The sequence below is a fragment of the Polypterus senegalus genome, chromosome 15 (genome assembly GCF_016835505.1).
Source record: "Polypterus senegalus isolate Bchr_013 chromosome 15, ASM1683550v1, whole genome shotgun sequence".
In the NCBI taxonomy this organism is placed as follows: Eukaryota; Metazoa; Chordata; class Cladistia; order Polypteriformes; family Polypteridae; genus Polypterus; species Polypterus senegalus.
The window spans coordinates 102,745,315-102,771,290 of NC_053168.1; the positions used below are offsets into that span (position 1 = coordinate 102,745,315).

General features: G+C 39.2%; 1 protein-coding gene across 1 annotated transcript in view; it reads left to right on the plus strand.

Moving 5' to 3' along the window:
• Positions 1-25,976, plus strand: part of tsnare1 (T-SNARE Domain Containing 1) — a 935,796-nt gene that overhangs the window by 146,981 nt on the left and 762,839 nt on the right. Inside the window, exon 2 of the mRNA XM_039737258.1 lies at positions 25,561-25,678. Coding sequence (XP_039593192.1) covers positions 25,594-25,678 — 85 coding nt within the window. The 5' untranslated portion in view covers positions 25,561-25,593. The remainder of the gene's footprint in view (positions 1-25,560; positions 25,679-25,976) is intronic.

Consider the following 25,976-nt stretch of genomic DNA (forward strand, 5'->3'; position numbering starts at 1 on the left):
CATAATGGAAAAGAAACCTTTGTTACATTGTCACTAAAAGTAATCAAGCAAAACACAGAGAAACTTAAACCAGTGCAGGTCTGTAGGGGCTGGGGCTTGGAATTACCCTAAATGCTACTGTGTGAGTTTACACTGATGTTTCCCTTCTAAATGAGCTACACTAGTTCATCATTTACAGCTTACATACAGAGGTAGTGGTAAATAAATATAACTGCCATCAAATACTATTATGATCTGCACAATGAGCCTGTGAAGGAATCGCTCCCCAGCATGAAATCTAGTGCAGTGATATAATGGTAGAAACCCTGAAAATGTATCTTTTCAGCACATATAAACAATACATAAATCTTAAATAAAAAAAAATAACAATATATAAAAATGAATGAGAACAAAAATATGTGACAAATAATAATTAAACAATGACAACAATAACCAACAGGAAATAAGCATAAACCTAAGAACAAACCCTTGCTGAGACATAATGACTGTAACAGAAAAGGGTAAAACAAACTCCAAATCAGAAAATGGTCAAACCTGTAATACTCTTAAATGAATTTTCTCAAAAGGATATTTTCAAAGGAAGTCTTCCTTTCCTTTCTAAACAAAGATCAGTTTATATACTGTTTCTGCCATGCACCTTGGCCTTAAATAACATGGCTGCTGGACAATGCTTTGAGCAATGAGTGTGGAAATGGCATAGCATCAGAGTGATGGTAGCACAAAATGAAGAAATTAGAGACATAACTATTAAAATTACTTTCTGTGTTACAAACTAATCAAAAGTGATGACAAAACAGCATCAACTGCCTGTAGATGCAGATATTGTCCAGGGATCTGATAAAATGAATTCCTCCTGGTGCAAGCCAGTTTTTGAATGGTAGTTCCTTTATTATTACAGCCTTAGTCAGTTATTCTCCCATGTTTATAGAAAAGCTCATTGACATTGATCAAACTATAAAGACAGCCCTGCATCTGTGGTATTAGAGCTCTAAGGTGGGAACTAAAAAGACAAAACAATCTTCCGAATGAATAAGAGGATGTACAGAGTTCCAAAATGAACTGAGCAGACATGAAAAGTGCCCAGTTGGATGCTGCCACTGTAATAGTCCACGCAAACAATGGATTTTGGCTTTGTTTATCTTTGTATTTTGCCCTTTCCGCTGCAAATACTTTTTTTTGGCTTATCACTATTCATCCACTGCAGTGGGCTGGTGCTATGCCTGGGAATTTATCCCTGCCTTGTGCCCTGTGTTGGCTGGGATTGGCTCCAGCAGACCCCCATGACCCTGTGTTAGAATATAGCGGGTTGGATAATGACTGACTGACTATTCATCCATACATCATTGTCCTCAGCTCTCTCTTCCATTTTAGGTTTGTCAGGAGCCAGAGTCTATAAGAGTGCCCCACAAAATAGCACTAAACCACACTCACTGATAGGCCATTTTGAGTTTCCAATTCACCTATAAGTTTTATAAGTGAATTGCAAACTCAAAATGAAAAGGAAGAAACCCAGAATACCTGCAGAGAACTCATATAGACTCCGTAAATATAGTCAGTGGGCTTGGAGACGAGCCCACCTAGAGCAAAGTAAAGTTTATTCAGTTTCACACCACCTCAGAGAAGAAAACAAACCCACATCCCTGGAGCAGGTGATAATGCCGTTTAAAGAGGGGGTTTCATTTGACAACACCACCTTGAAAATATCTCCTGCAAAGCATCTCTATGAGTAGCTGCACAATATAATCAGAAATCTGCAGTCTGGCCCAAGTTGATTTCCAGATTTTTTATGTCCTAGGTTATATGTATTTTTCATTTAATACATTTTACTTCTTTTGCAGGAAAATTAATTTTAATAAATGAATATTCAATTTTCCCTCAATAAGCATCTGGCAGAATAACCAAAGCCTTGGTAAAGTAAACATATTAATGATGTCTTAAACATGGGGAGGCGTGAATAAAATGATTAAAATAAGCGAGGCAGGGGATGCTGAGCAAATGAAATGGCTGCTGATTTGTCACCTGCACGTACACCTGATTTATCACTCCGTGATGAAGCATTTTGCAGCTGCCACATGGACCAGTAAACATAGGTTTTATAGTAATAATGTTACAGGAAAACCAACACAATATCTCATATTATCCCTATTCCAACTCCATTATCTTGTCAGAACTACAAGGCACATTTGTTAAATTACATTCGTACCTGAAATACTGAAAATCATGCAGGTTTCTGTCCTCCTTGCGCATGAATAGGACCACTTGAGGTGCATATTGCATAGCTTAGGCATCAAAATGGCTGTAGTGGGAACCAGGCACAGCAGTAGGTTTAAGATCAAAACGCTAGTTGCAGTTTTGCAATCTTCCTTCCCCTTCCTGAGTTTTAACAACTTGCAGAAGGAAGTGGTTAGTGGAGGATCCAAATCCTGAACCCAAGCATCATCCATTTTTTTTCACATGTCTTTGTGGATTTTCCTCCCAGTATTCTGGTCTTCCTCCTAAATCCTGAAATACGTGCAGGTTCATTTATGATTCCATATTGGCCCTATGGGTGTGAGTTGTGAAGGCCCTGGTACCCTGTCTAGGTTTGCTACTTTCCACCCAGTGTGACCAAGGTTGACTTTGGCCCCCTGTCACAGTGAATTTATTTAAGTGGCTTTGAGAGTATTATGGTTCCATTTCCATGGAAATGGCCAGTTTCTAGGGGTTCGAATGATTCAAATCTAAAGTAAAAGTGGCTTCAGTAATAAAGGGACAAAGGAAATTTGTAGGAAACACACTTCATGCTGAATACACAGGGCATTATCCATGAGGCATTATATAAATCACATTAACACTGTGTATTGGGGCTTATATTATACATAACAATTATTGTTGCCAACTAAAAACAACAATGTAGAGTAATGAATTATTCTTCCATTCTCAGATTAATACTTTCTATATTTAAAATGTTTTGGTTTCTGTTTGTATTTCTTGTTACAAACTATTATTATAGTACTAGGGTGTTGTACCATGTTAGCCATTATGAATGTAGTGAGAAGTCAAGCAAAATGATTACATCTTGCCTGAAGAAATAGCCTGAGTTGCTTCAAAGGCTTGCATATTGTAATCTTTTTAGTTAGCCAATAAAAGGTGTCATTTTGCTTAACTTCTCACTACAAACTATTATTATGTAACATTATGTGTAACATTACCTGTCTGTGTCAACTATGAGCATCATAGATTCTAGTCATACAGTTCTATTAGTGTATCATTATGGGTCGCTTGTTTCGCAGACTGTCACCTTCCACACAGTCCACTATAACATGGCACTTTACATAGCAAACATTGACTCTTTTAGCCACATCTTACTGTATCTAGTGACAAATCCTCAGCTCTAATCTACTAGCTGGCATGAGACAAGATCCCAAGATTATTCTGAGAGACTGGAAGGACCAGGGGCTTCCATTGTTTGTATAAATCTTACATAAGCACAAAAAGAGGATCATAATGTCTGTACACAATTTCCTATAGCCAGTTTAGGAAAACCTGACTGGGTAACATTTTTAAATTAATGGCAACACTTGACCCATTTCTGAGAAACTGGGGAATGACGACAGTCTTGATTAAGTAGGGTAATGCAGTTAAACCATCTAAATGACAACACACAGGTATAACAATACATATCATCAAGCTGTTATTATAATGTGCATTTATGTGACAAACCTTAAAATTGACAAATATTATATACATACCTTTTTATTTCCCTTTTAAGAGGCCCAATGGTGCACTGAAGAACCTTTTCGGTTATTTGTCAGTTTATATCAGCTATTTGTTGTCACTTCTTAGACAACTGGACGACAGAATACCTCAGCCTCAGTTTCATTTTGTCATGCTTGCTAAGCTGAAAGCCATTAACTGACCAGTGAGGCACAATATCCAGTTTTTGTTTGATGTGGTGTACATACTTAAAACATAAGATGTTTTTGTCAACATAAAATGGCAATTTGTAGCAGTGTTCAGTTCTCCTAATATAACTGATGTACTTTACTGCACTTATATTGCAATAAGGGCACCTACTAAGAATGAAGCTGCTTTATTTAACCATGAGTAGTGAAATTCCATTAACACACAAGTCATCTGTAATGCTAAGGTGAGACTGACAAACATCATGGCTCAGTGGTGTGGGTCAAACTATGATTCATTTCTGATGATGTGATGACTTATGTATTGGTAACTTTACTGGCTGAGCCATCACCTTTTCATATGGCCTGTACTATTTATTGTAACAGCATTCATGTCATTACCTGTGCTAGTCAAAAACCAAAGCAAACCTAGCACTAGGCTTACCTGACAAGGGAAACTAATTACCGCTAAATATTTAAGTTTTATCCAAATTAAGTATACATACTATTTTTGCCACATCCAGTGATGTCATTGCCACAATGAATCATGGTCATATGACTAGTCACTCACGGTGCATAAATAATAAGCAAAACTAAGTAAAACATAAACATAACATAAATGATCAGTGTTAATCCTACCAACTCCACTCAAAATTTTCACTGCATCTCATTCTGTGAAATCACTTTTCCTGGTAAGGATCTTGGTGGCTGCAAGCCAAGCAGGACCACCCAGATTTAACTTTTTCCCTGATTACAGCTGTTCCTGGGGAATTACTAGATGTTTTCAAGCTATCCAAGAGATATAATCTCGCTAGCGTGTCACTGGTCTGCTGCAGGACTTCCACCTAGTGGGTCATGCCTGGAACACCTCCTTAGTTGGCTCTTTTCTCTTTGGAGGACCAGCGACTCTATTCTGAGCCTCTCCCAAATAACTGAATTGGAAATCACAGAATGTCCACACAGCCACCTTGCCAGGAAACCTCATTTCTGTCATTTGTACTCACAAACTTATACTTTCGGTCATTACCTTCAGCTCATGACAATAGGTGAGGACAGGAATGTAGATAGAGCAGCATCATTTCGAATTGTCCAAGAAAATGTGTCCTGGTTGTATAAAAAGTCCCAATACTAGTCAATGAAATCCAAATACTCCTACATTGTTCATGCTTAGTTTTTGTACAAGTCTATCCATCATTCAACCCACTATATCCTAACTACAGGGTCACGGGGGTCTGCTGGAGCCAATCCCAGGGTGCAAGGCAGGAAACAAACCCCAGGCAGGGCACGAACACACTAGGGACAATTTAGAATTGCCAATACACCTGCATGTCTTTGAACTGTGGGAGGAAACTGGAGCACCCAGAGGAAACCCATGCAGACACAGGGATAACATGCAAACTCCACGCAGGGAGAAGCCGGGATTTGTGAACCCAGGTCTCCTAACTGCGTGGCAGCAGCGCTACCCACTGTGCCACCATGCTGCCCTTTTGTACAAGTAATTTATGTTTTTACCCATGTGTCATTGCAATTCATGGACCCCAAAATGGCGAATAGCTCATTTGTGTTTTCCAATGCCATCAGAACTGTGCACACTGCAATCTACTCTATATATATAAAATCCTAAGCCTAAAAGTACAACGATTTTGTTCAACAATTTTATGTGACATTTTTATGTCACGTTTTTGTCACGCTTTAAATCGGGCTTATTTTAAAACCTACATATATATGTTTGGTATCATTGTTTCCAGAGTTTATCAAACTTTAATGTGATGTTGTTAGATTTTCAGATTCTTATTCTGTTTTTAAATTATAAACTAAAAAATATCAAGAACTTGTGTCCCGCAAGACGAAACTTTGTGTCAAGAGATTTAACCATGCCCAGGGCAGGAAATAAAAGACAAAGAGTAGGACAGCTGCTGTACAGGCTTTTAAATGTTCAAAGCGCAGCGCGAGATGCAGTTCACACGGTAAGGCAGCAGCAGCAAGCCAGCAGCTGATTGAGCAAAGAGGAGGTAAAAAAAAAAAAATTATATTTTTGTTTCCCATTGTATCACCATTTAAGAGGGGGTTTTCAGAGGAGCGACTGCATCTCCTTGGGGTGCATTCAACCCCCCTCTTCACAACTCACGTGGCAGAAACGCAAAGTGCCTGGCAAGCGAAGCTAGCAGGGGGCGAACCCCCTAGTAATGTTATAAATATGTAATACATAATATTTTAATATGAAAATAAATAATTGAAACAAAATTAAATCATCCAGTATAGACTTTTGGTACACAGCTGGTGTGCCACTGTTATACTTCATCTGTCTAAATGATACAAATTTTCGGAATTTAGTCCTTGAACTCTTTGATTGGGACTTTGTCTTTGTGTGAAACCTTCCAAGTCCTTCAAAGTCTTTCCTGTAATGTGGTAATGATCCAGGTGGTGTCTTGTTAGAATTCTGTACAAAGTCACGATAGCCTCTGTAGTCCAGCATTCTGCTAATCTTCATAACGGCCATCTCTGCACTGCATATCTCTTGACAACTGCTGGGCCATGACATCTGTGGCCTTGTTATATGGTGTTTCACCAAACTCCTCACAGTTGTCTTATACAGGACACCATAAGCACTACCTTAAATCGCCATTTCCATATATCTGCTCATTCAAATACTGCTCCCATGCCTCATTGAAAGACCTATGATGTTTAATAAATGTTACTCTTACAAAGTTTTTTGTTATATTAGTTTTCATCATATTAGATCCATTTTTTTAAACCTAAGTAACTCCTTCCATCCCCTTTTTCAAATACTGGCTACATCACCCACATTGAGGAAGTTGCTGATTCATCTTATTTTCATCAACAGCTTAGGTACTCCAGATTTCAGGCAGAGAACACATCTTCAATATAATACAAGTAAAAAGAATCATATGCACTGCTTCCATCCACTTTGTCTGAAAACACCTCAAGGAAATCCATCAAGTTAGGCTGACAAGTGTGACCTTTCCTTAAACTATGTTAACTTCCTGTGAGAATGCTGTACGGTTTATTCAATCCTGATCTTTCTCCCCATGACCTTTCTGAGAACTGATGACAGACATACTGCTGACTTAGTGTTACACTTGGCTTTGACATGCATTTTATATCTGAATTGTATCAAAATATACAGTAATTTAGAAAGACTACATTTATATCTAAGAATAACATTCGTAGTTCCCAGTATCCAGATGGTGCCTAGAAAGCCATCTTATGTGACCTTCTCTCATGAGTGTCTCCAAATGTGGTCTGAACAAATCATTCATGATCTGAAGCCATGTCCATTTATGCCCACGTTCTAATGAATTCAATTGCCATTGTATTGTGATCAGATCACCAAAAGTGCTTGTTAATGCCATGTATGAGTGGGGTTTAAGGGTAGGGGGAGTAATGCTTCCTCTTTTCCATTTGATTGACTCCATATATGCAGAGATCTGTTTTAATTTTGACATTACAGTCTTTTTCTGTTAATCAGCGCCAATAAAACCAAATTAAATCCACAATATTTTATAACAATTAAATGTGAAAATTTCCAAAAGGATGAATACTTTTTATAGGCACTGAATACTGTTCAGTAAATGATCGATTTCCCTGAATAACCTGAGGTACAAATCCAAAGTGTCAGAGCCTCATGTTCTCTAGAATCTTGTAAGTAGGCTTGACAGCACATGGTGTTGCACCCTAAATGATCACAGGCTTCTGGTCACAAGAAGACAAGGGGTTTTAATGCACAAAATCTCAAAATTCAACCCAGAGTTCAGACTAAACACCTTTTTAGGGCATGATAAAGAAGGAAAAATACACAGTGGCACTGTGAATGTGAAGTTAGCAGTATTTAGTCCTATTATTTGGCCTCCTCTATTTTGGAAGGGAAAAGCGAGTTCAGTTTACCAAGTAGTGGACCTAATGAGGAAAATCTGTGGGCATCATTAGTCTGTCATGGTGCTGGTTGCTTGGTAAAGTGAAAGTAGAGGTCCCTCACACTCTTGATCCTCCCAGCATCTGACATTTCCCTGCCTACTTCTGCCATTCGTGTTCTCAAGGAAAGGAAAAGTAATTGAGCAGGAGAGATAAAAAGCTATTAGGGAATTTCCTATGCCGACTGTGCTTATCAGAAAAATTCACTTCAGAAAATATTCACCTTTAGGGAATGTGGCGGCATGAGGGTAAAATTAGCTGTCTGCCACATAAATCGCTAAATCTTCAACCGCAGCCGCTGCTGTTACCACTTCACAAGAGCACAGCAAATGAATTGCTTCAACTGTAGGCAGGCAGCACCCTAAATAATTAGCCACCCAGCAAAATTTCTAAAAATAAAGCTGGAATGTTGAGCCAAACTGGACAAGCCTGCGTCTAATTAGAGAGGAGTGTCAGGCAAGGAGGGAGCAGCTGTTAGCGCGAGCCTTGACCATCACAGCAGCCAGCATTATTGAAAAAGACGTGCGTGACAATTATTCTGACAGTGAGTAGCAGCTGAGGAGAGGCAAGTGTGAAGTGTCCAGAAATTAAGGTGAGAAGAAATATGCCCATTGGTTGACAAAAGTAATTAATATTTCCATATGGGAAATTCTCCTCACTTGGTTTGCTTTTCAGATTCTTCAATTCTGATTCAAACCTGTTGTAAATTTGTACTTCCTTAACCCTTTCTAATACTCTTCTTATGCTCCCTGTTATTCAGGGATCACTCAAATTAATCGGTCCCCCCATCTATTTCCTCAACATGCTTAATCTAATGCAAATTAGGGAGGAGTTGCAGCTGAACTTGGCCTCATTTAACATTATATGAACTAACTGCAAGCTGATAACCAGTGTGATTTTATCCAAAAAGTGAGAAAAGGATGCTTTCTAAAAAAAGATAAGCGATGCTAAATGGCAGAATCCCTAATTATTTTTGTCCTTTGTTTTTATTAATGTATTCTCATTTTGACCCCATCCAGAGTAAAAAACAACAGCCTTCCCACTACCTGATTTCTACAAATGTAGATTGCCTTTCTCTGAGGATGCGGGTGCTTATCTTTTATATAAATAAAAATGTAAATGTTTGTTTGTTCAAAATCTTAAATCTCTGAAAGTTCTTCACCGATTGCTTTGAAATTTTGACACAACGTTGCATTCGAATACGTGTGTGTTTTTATATACCTACTATTATATAGATGTCACACCTGTGACAGGTAAAAACATGCTTTTTTGAAAAACAGTGCCATCTGTTGGACGTAAAAGCAACACATGCTATACTAAATGACAGGTAAAAACATGCTTTTTTGAAAAACAGCGCCATCTGTTGGACGTAAAAGCAACACACGCTATACTAAAAATTTTATGCTCGAGGCTCTTGATCGATCGTTTGTGTGGAAACATCACATCATTTGGGAACACATTAATATTGCTTGCAGGAGATTTCAGGCAAACATTACCTGTAATTCCACGATCGACACCAGCAAACGAAATAAATGCTTGCCAGAAATACTCTACTTTGTGGCGACACGTGGCAACCCAGCCACAACCCCTTTTAATAGAAAGGAATTAAAAAAAAACACAAAACAAACAAAAGAAGCTTGTGCCCCTCACATGTTTTGGAATTAATGTCACAGAGTGCTCTGTTTTAATGTGTAGCTCCGATCAAAAGACGACCTCCATCTCTGGGCTCTCTGTTTACACTGGCCAGCTCCTGGACACTTCCAATGCTCGGCTGAGGTGGGGCTAGACAGGTGACAATTCTGAGCTGTGGAGGAAATATGAGACACGGTTAGTGGCAGCATCCCCCTCCTGCCCATCATTGGTATTACTTGACTTGCCACTTGACTTGCCTTAGAGAATACTCAATGACAAAAGTAAAATTAAAAAGTAAATAATAAATAATCCTAAGAAGCACAAGATAACAAAACCAAGCACAAAATGATTTCTCATATTTATCAAAAAACACTTTAAAGACAGCCGCCATACCACCTTTCAGAACAGGTCATCCACCTGAAGCTAAACATGCCTGGATTAGAGACTGTATCCAGCAGGGGACACTAGCTACCTTGTTGGAATAAGTTCTTTTGTATTTGCGGCATGTTATATAACCTGAAACTATACAGATATTATATAAAAAGGCAATACCCCTCCCTTAGTGATACGTCGGTAAGAAATCACTTAAGAGAAATAACTTAGCTTTCTTTAATGACAATTTACCCGGCATAACAGACGAGGAAGCCATGACAAGACCATCGGATAGTGGGAGCCCGATGTATAGAGTCTGCCATTTTCGTCACTGCGCTGGAAGGATTTTCCGGATCAGATGACATTATCTCCCATCCTTCCGTTGGTTTCAAAGGTGTGCTGGGCAATGTTCCAAGGCTTTATACTCTTTCTCCATGTGCAGGCCCCCACTTCGGTGAATCATGCCATTCCCAAACAAGGCACAGAGAATACAGTTTCATGCTGACTCGGACACACAGAAATGCCCATTTTGTAGTTGTCTCTGTTTTGTCTTCTAATGCTTACCTAGCAGTTCTTATATGGCGAACCCCTGTGTGCTAAATCTGGCTTTGTGAGTAGAAAGAAAGGCAGATTTAAAATATTTTCACAGAGCACAGTGACATATTAAACTTATATTCTGATTACAGAGACCATCTAGGAAAAGCTTGGGTTCCTGCTGGAAGAGGTGCTGATGAGACCAGCAGGGTGCATTTAACCTGTGGTCTGAATGTGGATCCCAATGCCCCAGTGCTGTAGCGGGGACACTGTGCTGTAAAAAGTTAAGATGTAAAACTGAGATCCTGACACTCTGTGGTCATAAAAGATCCCAGGGCATCCTTTGTAGGGTGTATCCTGATGTCGAGGCTAAACTGCCCACCATGACCTTCATCATCCCCTGTCTCTAATTGGCTATCTCTCTCACCACTTCAACACCTAATAGCTAATGTGTGGTGAGTGAACTGGCACAAAAATGTCTGTTGTCACATCATCCTGGAGATTGAAGGATCGCTATGTAAAAGCACTTTGAGTAGTGAGAAAGCGCTATGTAAATGTAAAGAATAATTATTATTAAAACATTTTTTCACAAACGTCTTTTATGGATGACTTTAACACTGTTATTCAGTATTCTGTTTGTAAACAGTAACTTCATAAAGATAATATCAATTATTCCTGCAGATCAAAGTGGAAGTACACCTGGTTGTTGGTCCTCATTGATATTTTAGGCAGAAAAGTAAAATGATGTATAACACTCAGTGCCTAGGCTGGCCTAACTGACTACACTAAAGCCTCACCTTCTCTGACGGGTCAAGTAGGCAGAGCTGATCAAAGGCGTGAGGGAGATCCATCTCAAGAGCATAAAATCCTGAAGCAGGTTCTGCTAAGTTTTTTTCCAAGCCATGAGACTGTAAGAATTGTAATAGTTTTGCAGATGAAAATGCATAGAAATAATTAAACATACAGAAATATGTATCAAGCAGTGTGTGTGTTTATTAAATGGTAATACTCTGCTTTAAAAGTTTAGCAACTTAGCTACACTTGCCAACAATGTTGTTTGTCTTAAAACTGCTAACACATTCTTCATCAACATCAACATTTTGAAGAGCTCTTATAAATCTGCACATTTCCAATATATTATCAAAATAGTGTCATGTGTTAAATGATTTTTTGCTCTTTGTCTGCCAATGTATCTCAACTCTTAACTGCCTCCTGCCCAATGCCAAGTCTTTGCCATTTGGAATACAAGTAGCGTCAAAGATTTTGGTAGCTTACCACCTACAATTAAGCGAAAATAATTTATAGCAAATGATAACCAATAGGAATAGATTTAACATGGTGGTCGTTGTCTTTATTGACAAGTGACAAAATCATTATGAAAAGAGGCATTTTGAAATGAATAGCACTGGCATTAAAAGAGTGAGAAATGTGTTGTTCGAAAAACTCCCGCTGTTAAATAAAAAAAAAACCTTTTTGAAAAAAACCCTGCAGTAATTAATTGTAACATAACAACATTATTGAAACAAAAAAAGATTCTATTTTATTTCATAATAATCAGAAAACTTTTCTTTCTTTCTTTCTTTCTTTATTTATTTTTGCACAATATAAAGACTCATCCACCTCTAAAAAGTAAAGTGTCTGTGTAACCGTGTGTCCATCCAGTTACTATGTCTCCATTATTCCAACAGATGGTGCATCACATATATTTGTGGTAATAAGATGCATTGCATTTGTCATTCCAACAGATTCCAACTGATTTTATGAACCCCATACCAAAAGACATATAACAGACATGTTTACATCTATTAATTTGGCTGACACTTTTATCCAAAGCGACTTACAACATTTTGAGATACAACTGATTGAATTTTTTTTAGTTTTTCCAATTAGACCACAGGCAGGTGAAGTGACTTGCTCATGGTCACACAGTGTCAGTGTTGGGATTTGAACCCACAACCTTATAGTGTAAGATCCAAAGCCTTAACCACTGTGCCACTCATGCATTGTATTTGCCGCTCCAACAGATGGTGGATTACAAACATTTTTAGTAATGCTTTTTATTACTACAAATGTTTGTGAGGCACCATCTGTTGGAGTGCCAAATGCAATGCATTTTATTACTACATGCATTGCAAAATGCATTCCAATATTTACCATGGTGGACTGCAAACATTAATGTTGAGGTCTCCATTGATTACAAAACATCTTAGATGGGTAACATGGCTAGTTTATATTTTCATGTGATTATTTACTTCATAAATGACATTTTGCCTTGCATTTTTGAGCTATGATGTTCCAGGAGTTGTCAAGACCACAAAGGTTTTGTGCTTGTAACATAAAATGCACCATATGCTGGATAAACAGAGCCTGGCAGAAGATAGCAGTACATCAGATATTCATATGTGTCTAGTAGACCTCCTGTTAGAAGTCTTTAAAATAACGACTTAGACTCATTTGTTTAGTAACCCTGTCAGGTCAGAACTCGTGGGGTTTCATCGATTCACTTGTTAAATTGTTGTTTGATGAGCCTACTGTAGAATTTGTAATTTGCAGGATGTATACAAGACCTGCAATAGATACCTTTATGGCTATTAGAATATCCCTTTAGATTTGTGGAGAAATTAATAAGTCTTTCAAGGAGTCTTCCTGACTTAAGGTAAAAATTAAAAATATTGTGGTCACACCATGAGAAAGAAGGTCTCACAAGGGAAAGTGCTGATAGATTTTAAAGTGGGAAACAGAAAACAAAGATGAATGTCATCTTGAAGTAAGCTTAAAGGCCACTCCAAAAATGAAGAACATAAGCATTGACAGAAAAACCTAGAGCGGTATTATCTGCCAAGACACCAAGAGATGAAAACTACAACATGCATAAAAAAAAGGAAAAACAGCTTTAAGCAAGTCAAAACAGGGATCCAGTAACAGATTTGGGGTTACACACAGATCCATATTATTTTCTGTGCATTAAACCCTGCTAATGCACACCCAACAGTCTTAACTTTTTACTTTACTTCATAGTCAGGATTTTATTTGTTTCTTCCTCACGTGTGAGGGAGAGTTTTTGATTATACTGTGTTTTCAATACTGTTATTCTGTTTGTAACTCTGGGATAGGGTGACTTATATTGAAGAAGGTCAGAATGGCGTCTTCAGTGGGTGTCTGTTTTCAGAACAGCTCCTTTGAAGAGTTCACCCAACAACATGGCATGAAACTAATGCTAGAGGCGTTCTCTTCTTTGGATGAATGTGTGTTGTTAATTAGGGAAGTTATAGACTGCAGTAATGTTTGTTCTGCCTCTAGAAATTTTTTTCTGCACCGTTACAGAATGAACTGGACAGAAATTAAGCAGTGCCCCCCAGCAATCTACTAGAGAGCTAAGAGCACTCATTGAGTGATATGACCTGAAGGATGTATGGAGGGTTCTAAATGGGGCTGATGGGCAGTTCATGTAGCACAGATGCAACATTACACTCTTTACTCTCCAGGCTTGATTAGTTTTAGTTACTTTTAATTACTATGGCACTTAGTTTACTTCATGGGCTATTGTGCCCACTGTTCTTATGTCACCCTTAAAAGACCAAAAGTTCTCAATGGCATTTTAACAGCCTTTCATATCAGGACTCCAATTTTAAAATTTTGCTTTATGTATTTTTGAACTCGATTGTGAGGAAGAATTAACCAGTTCTCTAAGTCAATGGTGGGGTGTTGGAAAAGGGCAGATTTGCCAGTTCTGTCAACAGTACACACCGAATGTCACATGGAGTTTGAATGATTTTGTGAAAACAGTGGAATAGGAGATAGCAACATTCCTAAAGGATTTCATTTCACGTAGTGGCAGTGAGCACCCAGAAATGTTGAAAAAGGTAAAGGCTGCCCTCGTACAATTGACTAATGATAAAGTCTAGGAAGCTCTCATAAAGGGTTAGTGTGATGCTTTGACCAAGTACCTTTTTAGACTAGAAAGTAAAAGGGGCAAAAGTATAATGATCCATTGTTTTTGTGATCCATTGGAGCAAGAATTTTGAAGTTCAGCACAAATTAGTGCAATTGCTGTACATTTTTCTTCTAAACTTTATTTCATCTGCACTGAAGGAAAAGGATAACACATGAAGGAATTTCTTCACTGGCCCACTGCAGGTGCCAAAGGAAGAGTTGACTGTTTTACAGGGAGCTCTCAGCTTGAAGAACATTCATGAAAGTTTAAAAACTGGAAAACCCCCAGGTATTGTTGTCACTACTCTAGAATTTTGAAGTTGTTTTGTGAGTTTGTGGGATCAGACCTGCTAACAGTTCTTCAAGAGGGATTTGATCAGGGGTTGACCCTCCCCAGCTGTAGAAGAGAGGTTGTTACTCTCATTCCAAAAAGGGTTAGGGTTATTAAGAACTGGAGGCCAATAGCCTTGTTATGCACAGATTACAATTCTTTTTGTAGAGTGTTGGCCATTAGATTATTATTATGGATATTCACCCTGACCAGACTTACTGCATATCAAACAGATTCATATATGATAACATCATTTTTCTCAGCAATACATTTGATATCTGTAAACTGTCTAGGTTATGTGGTGGTCTCATTTCAATGGAGCAGGTGGAGGCATTCGATAAGGTAGAGCAAAGTGCCGGTGGCAGGTACTAAAAGGATTTGAACTCCACCCCCCTTCCTTTTAGTTCCATCATTCAGGTGCTCTATAGTGACATTCAGGGTGTACTGAAAATCAATGGTGGTCTAAGTGCCCTGTTTAAAGTGTCTCAAGGGATTAGTCAGGATTGGTCTTTGTCAAGCGTACATTCTTTTGCTGTGGAGTTCCTGCTGATCAAATTAAGGAGAGTAGTGAGTGGACTGTCTGTCCCTGGTTGTGCAGTAACCTTGAAGATGTTGTGATATGCTGAAGACCATGTAGTGGTAGTTGTAAAACAACAAGTTGTAGATGGGCTGATATTTATGATGGAAGAGTTACAAAGACTGTCTTGGCTAAGGTAAACTGGGCCAAGAGCTCTGTAGTGTTGGTGGGAGAATAGATGGGTTCATTTCCTTCATTGCCATCTAGACTGCAAAGAACAAGGAGAGATGGCATTACCACTAGAATTACCAAAGCTTACGAAAAAACTTGTAATCCTGTCTCATCTTAAATCCATTCACACCTCTCTGTCAGCGTTTTTTGTCTTGTAGATGTGTCGATCAACACAAACAGCCTTCTGTCCCATTCCCCTGCCCACCGCCACAGTTCAATTCGCAAAGAAGGTTCTCAGTGCTCAGTGTTTATCTTGGAGTGAAGTGCTTGGAGTTGTAGAGGGTAAATAATACATCATCATTTGGAATATATACACTTCATGTGGTTCTGTGTCTTTAACCATCTATGTAAACACATTATTAAAATAGAAACATTTTTCATGTTTTACTAATAATTGACAAAATGTAGACATAAAGTGTATAATGTGTGAAGCCTGAAGTCCAAATATGAAATAAACACTTTCACAAAAGGTACAACTATAACAAAACAAGTGAGTTTTTATTCAAGATTATAACCAAAGAAAAAGAAAGCAGGTTACGGTAGGCTGTTGATACAAGAGCTTGTGTGGTGCAATGGTAAGCACTGCTGACTCCCAATCGAGAGGTTGTGGGTTTGATACCAGCTGCTTTATCTTACTTGTCAAAGTTAGCATCATTTTTCAGTTTTATTCTCTCACTCACGTTCACGCTCCCACAACCCAACCCCTGATCTGACACCGTTTTTAAATAAAGACATGGTATAACAAACTTGTTTTGTTATACCACCTCTTCATTTGAAAACAATGTCAGATCTTGTGCGTAAACAAGACTGGGACTAGGAAAACTGTGGATGTGGGTGTGAGTGGTGTGCGTGACTGAGAATGATTGTGGATGGGAACTTTTTTTATTCAGTTTGATTCTTGAGTGTTCCTACTCACTCTGAATTAGTATACACCTTCTGGTGCATGATGTCAAAGCCGCACTAACGAAAAAGAGAGACATAGGTATATATGACATTTGGAATAATTCATTTTATGACCTGTATAGTACATTACAGAAAATTATTGTTGCATGCCTTCTTGCGGTTACTTTCCTGGGGGAAGCGACGGTCTTGGAATAGAAGCTTCTTAATATTGCATCCTCGTTTTCTTTTACCATTACCTTTTCTTGTAAAATGCAACGATTAAAGTTCCCCTGCAAGGTGAGTCATGAACACTCTTCTTTTCTCAGCAGGAAGGACGGTCCTTGGGTGTGTGGGAACTGTTAACATTTGAATTTGATGATTGTATATAGCATTTCAGGGATTCTAGTGTTAATGTTTGCAGTACACCATCTATCGGACTGTATTTTGTAATTTAGGTAGTAATAAAATGCTTTAAATTTGTCATTCCAACAGATGGTGCACCACAAACATAAGTAGTAAAAAACAGGTAACACTGAAATTTAGCTACTGTAAAAATTGATTGATTACTCATTTACACTTATGTAACAAAACCTTAACAAAAGTTTCTTTTGGTCTTCATATCACATAAAACATCAATAGACAGCTTATCCATCTCTGTGCAGTGTGGCATATTGATATGATGGTAAAATTATTTGTTTATATGAAGGATTCACAGGTCTTGCATTAATATGTAATATAAATAAAAATGTATCTCAGTTAAGCAATCTCAGGCCACTCCAAAGTGAAGTTATGTTAGTAGGTCACATCGCAGAGATAAATAATACTGATGGTTTGAGTTAGGAGGACACAATCAAATATTTGTAAGGGACTTGTTACATAATAGTAAATGAGCCATAGTTGCATTCTTGCAGTGCCTAAACTAAAGTGTTGCCATGAAATGCATTACTACTAATGTTTATGATTTTCCATCTGTTGGAATGAGAAACACAATGTATTTCATCACTACAAATGTTTGTGATGTACCATATGTTGGAGTGAAAGCCAATTAGCACCCAGACAGACACATAAAAACCTCTCCTTTAATTAAGGCAGGTAAAGCTGTTTGTGTAGTGTGTGGCATTTGTTTTGTTGTAATACTAAGAGAAGTGGTCAGCGTAGGGGCACACCAAATACTGAAACTACTTGACATTTGGTGTCATTTAGTGTTTAGGTTAGGTTAACTGGTGATTCTGGATAGGCTTCTTGTGAGTGTGAGTGTAAAGTGCAGCTCTTGCAGTGGACTGGTGTCTGATCCTATGTCTTTTGATGTCCTGAATCCTGCTGCTGGGCCTTCTGAATTTTCACATTCAGGGATCTGTCAAGCATAGCTTTGTTTTTCACTCCTTAACTCGCTTGTGACAGTGTGGCTCAACCCCACAATACTGGGTCCTTCCAGGGAGCCTCTTGGAACCGACTACTGCTGATAATGTACCCAAGGATTGATCAGATGACAACACAACATAAAGCAAGGGGTAGGGGGAAAAGTGTTCCAGTGCTTTTATTTAAACAAGTCAAAAACAGCCAGTGTTCCAAAGTGCAGTGCAAAGATTCAGTAAATAAATAATCTATAAAACAAAGTGATGGTGGAGGTTAAAATCAAACAAAAATAATCCTTTTAAAAATCAAGGTTATAAACATAGGCAGAAAACAGTCTTTTAAAATCTGGTTCCCAGTGCATCCCTTTGATACTGACGTCTCCTCTCTCATGGGGCTTCGCAGCAGAGGAGACGCCCTGTCAACAGACACAGCTGTCCTGTCACAGTTCTGGGTCCCTGTGGTTCCACTGCTACAACAGGGCTCTCCATTTAAACCCTAAGCTTGGGTTCCCAAAAGCCATGGCGCTCACAATGGGGGTCTCAGCCCAAGCCTCGCCGACACCTCACCGCAAATCGCTCCTATCAGCACTGCATCACTCCAGCTCTCTAAACCGCTCCCCTGGAGTGATCACTTCTTCAGTCCCTGAGCATCGGCTGCACACTCCCCTGTTGGGGCTCTCCTTCCCAGCTGCCTACCTCCTATCTTTCTTACTCACACCGGCACTCTCCCGTCTTCCTACCTACTTCTCTCTCTCTCATTTCTCTCTAACCTCTCTTCTCCAGATTGGTCTTCCTTCTGTTGATCTATTTTTATTTTTCTCATGCTGGCTCATTCGTATATGTCTCCGTAGGTGCAGAGTCTCAATTGTGCACCTCATGAAGCCGATGAAACAATTGAGACAGACCACACACTCATGTGCAGGTGTATCTCACCCCAGTTACTCTACCAACCCCCTGCAGCTATGTGAGTACGCACACCCATGAAGATCGAGCCAACCAATTAATTTATTAAAATGGCCACCTTTTTCTAAGCTGCGGACCTATTATACCACATCGCTCCATACGCTTTGTAAGCAAGACTGCATTTTCTGGCCTGCCTTCTATCCACTGAATATTTTTTCTCCATATTTAGCATTTAACCACTAAATACAGCAGGTCATAACCAGCATATTGTACTCATTGAACACTTCAGCAGGATTTGCAAAACCAGCAGGTAGATGATGGTTGGCAGTGAAAATTACAAGATGCATTTGTGACCTGGAGTGAATGTAGACAAGATAAAGAGCAAATTTTGCTGAGTGTTGCAATAGCGCAGGTAGCGTTGGGTTGGGGGGAGAGAGAAACTGGGCTTAATCCACTCAGCTTGCTCTTCACACGTATCCAATTAAAACACACCAGAGGCAATAACAACAGTTTGGCTGCTCTACAATGTATAAATGTGTGTATATTTACACACCTTAATGAAAGCACAAATAAATTAAATACAGTACATTAAGCCAAAGTGCCTCCACTCATGAGTGCTTTATCGCTTCACAAGAAAATTACTGCTGATAGAAAACAGAAGTGAAGCTCTCAATTCAACCGTGTTATGGAAGGTTCAAAACAGAACATTAGAGAAAGTAGAAATATGGACAAAACCCCACATAAGCAGAAAGATGAAAATGAAGTTAATAGAGGCATGCTGTGAGAGGGGGCTCTACGGTCCATGCTTCACCACACAACAGGATATAGGTTGCCTTCAGAAAGTAACTTGTCCCCTTAGAGGAAAAGCAGAAAATGTCTTCACATATGTTATAATGAAAAGTCAATGTACATTTACAGCAGATTGTTGGTCTTGTAACTACATAAGTTTCTTTGTTGTGTCAAAGTGAAAGGAACACGTAGAATCCAACCAATTACTGCAATTATCCATCCATCTGTTTTCTAAAGTGCTAATCCAGTTATTTGTCACAGGGAGCCAATGCCAATCCCTGCAGCTCCTAATGAGACAAAGGATTGTGTCCTGGGGGATCTCCTCCCAGATCTGGACCAGGCCATCACTGAGCTCCTGGACAGTCTGAGGTGCAACCTGGAAGAGTCGGATGGACCGAAACATAATGTCACAGAGATGTTGTACTGGATTGAGGTCTGGCAAGTGAGCATGGGGGCCAATCAATGGTATCAGTTCCTTCATCCTCCAGGAACTGCCTGCATACTCTCACCACATGAGGCCGGACATTGTCATGCACCTGGAGGAACCCAGGACCCACTGCACCAGCATAGGGTCTGACAGTGGGTCCAAGGATTTCATTCTGATACCTAATGGCAGTCAAGGTGCCATTATCTAGCCTGTAGAGGTCTGTGCGTCCCTCCATGGATATGCCTCCCCAGACCATCACTGACCCACCACCAAACCGGTCATGCCAAACGATGTTACAGGCAGCATGATGTTCTCCACGGCTTCTCCAGACCCTTTCACATCTGTCACATGTGCTCAGGGTGAACCTGCTCTCAACTGTAAAAAGCACAGGGCGCCAGTGGTGGACCTGCTAATTCTGGTACTCTGTGGCAAATGTCAATTTAGCTCCATGGTGCCAGGTAGGCAGTGAGCACAGGGCCCAGTAGAGGATGTCGGACCCTGAGGCCACCCTCATGAAGTCTGTTTCTGATTGTTTGGTCAGAGACATTCACACCAGTGGCATGCTCTAGGGCTCTGGCAGTGCTCATCCTATTCCTCCTTGCCCAAAGGAGCAGATACTGGTCCTGCAGATGGGTTAAGGACCTTCTATGGCCCAGTCCAGCTCTCCTAGAGTAACTGCCTGTCTCCTGGAATCTCCTCCATGCCCTTGAGACTCTGCTGGAAGACACAGCAAACCTTCTGGCAATGGCACGTATTGATGTGCCATCCTGGAGAAGTTGGACTGCCTGTGCAACCTCTGTAGGGTCCAGTTATCGACTCATGCTACCAGTAGTGACACTGACTGTAGCCAAATGCAAAACTAGTGAAAAAAACAGTCAAAAGATAAGGATGGAAAAATGTCAGTGGCCTCCAACTGTTTAACCATTCCTGTTTTGGGGATCATCTCATTAGCCCCCATGGTATCCAGCAGGGCTGTAAAGGAAAACTCCAACGTCCATAATTCCCTGCTGGCATTCAGGGCACCTGCATGCTGCAGGGAGGGCTCCACCTGGCGGCATATGGGTATTGGCCGCTGGGGTATATATATACTGCTCAAAAACCTTAAAGGAACATGTTTTAATCAGAGTATGGTCTATTGATCTGGTCAGTTAAATAGCAGAGGGGATTGTTAATCAGTTTCAGCTGCTTTGGTGTTAATGAAATTAACAACAGCTGCACTACAGGGGCAACAATGAGATGATCCCCAAAACAGGAATGGTTAAACAGCGTATGGGTATTGGCCGGGATGAATGGGATGAATATATACAGTATATATATATTAGTTAAGAATTCTTTTTGTATATAAAGGCCTGTGCTGGCTGATTCACATGTGTTTTAAACTGGCACATGGCTAATGTAATGTGTTTAATTGCTGAATTCACATTCACTGTTACTGGTGGTGTCATCATTATTTTAATACTGAAAGGACATGCGGGTGCCATCTTTGTACTTTCCAAATGGGTTTAGAGATTAAAATAATTAGTAATACAATTACACTTTCCAGGAAGTAATGAGGAAAGTATTTTTGTTATATTTTGTGTAAAGTAATTAGTAAATTGTGATGGTTTACCTTTTTTGTGTAACTATCCCAGTTTTGCTTGTATTATTATTTCTCTTTAAAATCGGATGAATCCTGCCTGTATCATGGACATATCCCCTCAAGGTTTGCTGGGTTTACTCAATATATCATTTTTTGAGAATGAGGGTTCAAACCTTAGCATAACTTGTACCTACCACTGGATATATATTGAGAAATAGAAGAAAGCTGTCAAAACAGGTAGTGTCCATGGTGTAAAACAAACCAAGGTGACTTTAGCCTCAATTAGATTATTGCAGAATACAGGCCTGGATTAGATAAGAACTACACATCCCTTTGTCAAAGTCAGAAATAGGCAGTAACCAATACCAAATGTCATCTGGGCAGTCCTGGGTAAGCTGTCCACATATTTCCAAAGCATTATTTGTTTGGTCTGGTCTGTCTCTGAGCCAAGCCATAGATAGATCTGACAGTCCTTATAAGGTTAAAATAAAGTGATTATCAACTACGGCTTCTTGGAGGCAGTAATGATCTTTTAATCAAAAACAGTAGCTCAGTGTGAGGCTAAATAGCAAATGGCAGGCCCATTGGTCAGAACTAGGGCTGAGGTTTTCAAATAGATCCTGAAGGTTGTGTCTTATAAGAAAATCTAGGATAGTCCAAATGAATAAATGCTCAAGTAATGGAAGAATATGTTGAAAAAAATCTAAAGAGAAACTCAGACATTCTAAAAGGATTTAAAATGTAAAACATATGAAAGGTGTGGTGGTAGTTGGCAGATCTCAGGAAGCACATATAGACCCTGTATACTGCAGCATAGCTCAAAGTTCCACTAAAGAAATGTCATCATGGGGATGGGAAAAATAGTGATGTCTAAAGAACAAGAGTGCCAAGTAAGTTCAGGGAACAACAGCCATGTTGTCATATTTGAGAACATGAAGGGTTAACAAGCTTTTAGAATAGATGAGGGCACCCTGGGTAGGGGTGAGCTGCAGGTGTTTTGTTTTCACTTTTGTTATAAAGCCTATGATAGAAATAAATAAGACAATCTGTCATATTTCATCATTAAAGCAGGTAAATGAAAGGCAGAGAAGTAAATGTACAGTAAATGAGAAAAAATCAAAATAAGATGTGACAGATTACTCAGCGGGACTAAAAGAAGAAAAAGAAAAGACAAAGGCATAACAGGAAAGAAAGCCTAGCAGAACCCATAATTTAAAAGAGAACTCCTTAATGGTGACTGGAATGGGAATTATGGAATGACATGGGATAACAAAACTTGCCTGTTTAAGGAATTCCTCGGCAACATGTATTTCTGAAGGCAACAAAATAAAAGAAAGATCATTTAAGACTTGTAACCTGCAAGGAGAAAATCTTCAGGCTCTTAAATAGCACCCATGGAACAAAGCATTGATGGAGAGACAGCATGGGAGGCACCCAGCACACCTGGCCTTTTAAGTGTTAGTTATGATTCATTGTTTCAGTGACATATAGAGTCGTCATCGCACAATTGTCTGACCATAGATATGATTCCAAGACATGATCCAGAAGTAAAAGCTTTTTTAGGCTTATAGTCTGCTTCCTGCATAGGAGTTTGGGCAAGAGCTCTCCTGACATTGGTACAATGTGGCTTGCTATAGGAAAGGAAGGGTGAGAATTGAGGCTCAAACAGGATTATTTTCCTTCTGTGGGAATGGTGAGTGTGCAAGCCATCCCACCAGAGAGTTAGATAGAAGACCATACCCAGAGGAGCAGGTGGCGTCTTTTTGCCAAAGTTTATTGATTAAATCTCAGGATGTATTTGACTGCTCTCCTCTGCACAACTCTTAGAGTTAGTATGCCCTTTTTGTATTGTGGTTATGTTATTATGTTTTCTACATAATTTTGTGTGGATATATTAAATTTATTAGTTTGTCGTGTTATTTTGGTCTTGCTTCTGACCTTCTGCTTTGATCAAATAACAATTGTTTTGATTTCTCCTTTGGCTCTCTAACATTGTGGTCATTATGTATATCTCTCCCTTTTGAACTCAGTTTTCTAATCTTTTGTTACTAATGTGCACACAGTACTCTAGAGTTGGCCTGTTCTCTGACTTATACTCATGGGTTATTATTATATAATATTTAAATTATTGTGGGGGCCATACAAACTACTGAGTACGATTCTGAGTTGCTGCAATGAAATTTCGGCAAAATGGACTAGCCTACCACATCATTTTTTCACTTTGAATTTCGGGGTGTAGAGTTTTCTTCTTTTAGGTCAGTTTGACCCATTTTGTATTTATAATTAAAATTCCTTTTCCCTGCATTTATTACAATTCACTTTACATTAAAGGAATACTTCACCCATGGTGGAGAGAAACCTTTAATCCCATTTTTTATTTAGAATTTAGATACAGTATGAATCAGTAGGCTTCCATGGAGCCCAATACTGAAGTAACAGCAAGAAACATTAAAATGTCCATAAAAAACATATTAAACAATTATCATTTTTGGAGGAGTATTTTTTAAACTGTATTTCCAGAATCTTGAATGGATGTTGGTGACTACAGAGGACGTCTATTCTCTTTCAGCAGACATGTTAATATTTATAGTAGAAAACTATTCAGTGGAAGGTGTTGAAAAGACAGTAAACTGTGATGGTGGGCTGAAAAGGGTGTGATTTATAAAATTATATGCAATGGTCTCAACTTGTGCTCCAAATGCAATGCAAAAACATACTATGACATTCAGCTGTGATTTTTCACTTCAGCCCTAGACTTGAGTGAATTTTGTGTAGATCTCCTCCTTTCATTTGAATGTGGAATTTTCTTGGAGACAACTTACTGAATGATGTTAATTTCCTCTGTGTGTAAATATATAGTAGAGCTGCACATATGCTCACTGATCAAATTATTAGGAACACTACACTATTACTGGGTAGAACCTCGTTTTCTCTCAAAACAACCTCCATTCTGCATGCCATGGATTCCACAAGATGTTAGAGAGACTCTGCTCCATGCTGACACGATTGCATCACACAGTTTCTACAGATTTGTCAGCTGTACATTCATGCTGTGAATCTCCCATTCTACCACATCCCAAGGTGTTCTTTTGAATTCAGATCCAGTGGCTGTGAAGGCAAGTGAACAACATTGAACTTATTGTTATGTTGATGAAACACGATTAAGATGACTTTGCTTTTTTACTTTGTGCATTATCTTACTGAATGTAGCCATTAGAAAAGGGCTACGAAGGGATGCACATGGCCAGCAACATTACTCAAATAATCTGTGGCATTCAAGTAATGATCGATTGGTATAAATGGGCGCAAAGTTTATCAAGTAAAACGTTCTCTACAGCATTTCACTATCATCACAAGCCTGGACTGTTAACACAAGGCAAATTGGATACATGCTGGTGCCAAATTTTGACCCTACCATCAGGGAGCATCAGCAGGAAACAAGATCATCAGACCAGGCTATGTGTTTACTGTCTTCAGTTGTCCAGTTTTGGTGAGCCTGTTCCCACTTGCAGCCTCAGCTTTCTGTTCTTGGCTGACAGGAGTGAAATCTAATGTGGTGTTCTGCTGTTGTAGCCCATCTGCCTCAAGGTTTGACATGTTGTATGTTCAGTGATGCTTTTCTGCTCTCCACAGTTGTACAGAGTGGTTTTCTGCGCTACCATAGCCTTTGTGGTCATTCTTCTCTGACCTGTGTTATTAACAAGGCTTTTCCATCAGCAGAATTGCCGCTCACTAGATGCTTTTTTTAATGTATCACTTTGATTAAAGCCTAGACTGTTTTGCATGAAGATCCCAGGACATCAGCAGTTCCAGAAATACTAAAACAAGCCCTTCTAGCACCAGCCTTCACGCCACGATGGAAACCACTGAGATCACTTGTTTTCCCTCTTCTGGTGTTTGACCTGACCTGTATCTGGATGATTTTTTGCATTGCACTGCTGCCACATGGAATACTAAGGTCCATCATCTCCTTCTATGTGACTTTCTCCTGGTTCATAGACTCTGCATATCTGTTATGTTTTTGTTCTGTCAATTTCTTGAACATTTGATTGAATAAAATCAGAACAGTTGAGAGATAAGTTAACTCACTGTCCCTGCAAACCAACGCACCTGGCAATTCAGGTTATGACTTAGGCAACCCTAAGAACTGTAGTGCAAAATGTTTGATACAAAGTAGTGCTGAACATGCTGCCTTACTGCCTTGTTTTGCTCTTGGTCTTGCACTGATTCTTATCTTCTTGGTTTTCTGTTGGCTATTCAGATTTTGAAGATTTGAAACTGAACAGGAAACAAAATGTCTTATGGATCTATTGATGGTGGTCCTTTTGGCAGCAGAAACCCATTTGGGGGGCCCACAAGGCTGGGCTATCAGCCAGTAGGTAAGTGACTTAAGATCTTTGACCTTTTATGTTGTGGTATAACGGGAATGGCTGTAGACCAGATAGACAGGCCAGTGTCAGAAAAACTGCTGGCCAGTTTGGCTGATGGAAATGTATAGCTTGATTGACTTTACTTTAAGGATGGATACATAGATGGGGGGGATTGATTTGTAAGTTGATTTTAAACTTAACTAGATGGGAAGAAAGATTGGTGTGTGCATAGATGCATCATTTGTCAATTAAATGAATGGATGGATTTATTAGATTATTGGCTAATGATTTCTGAGTTTAAATTGAA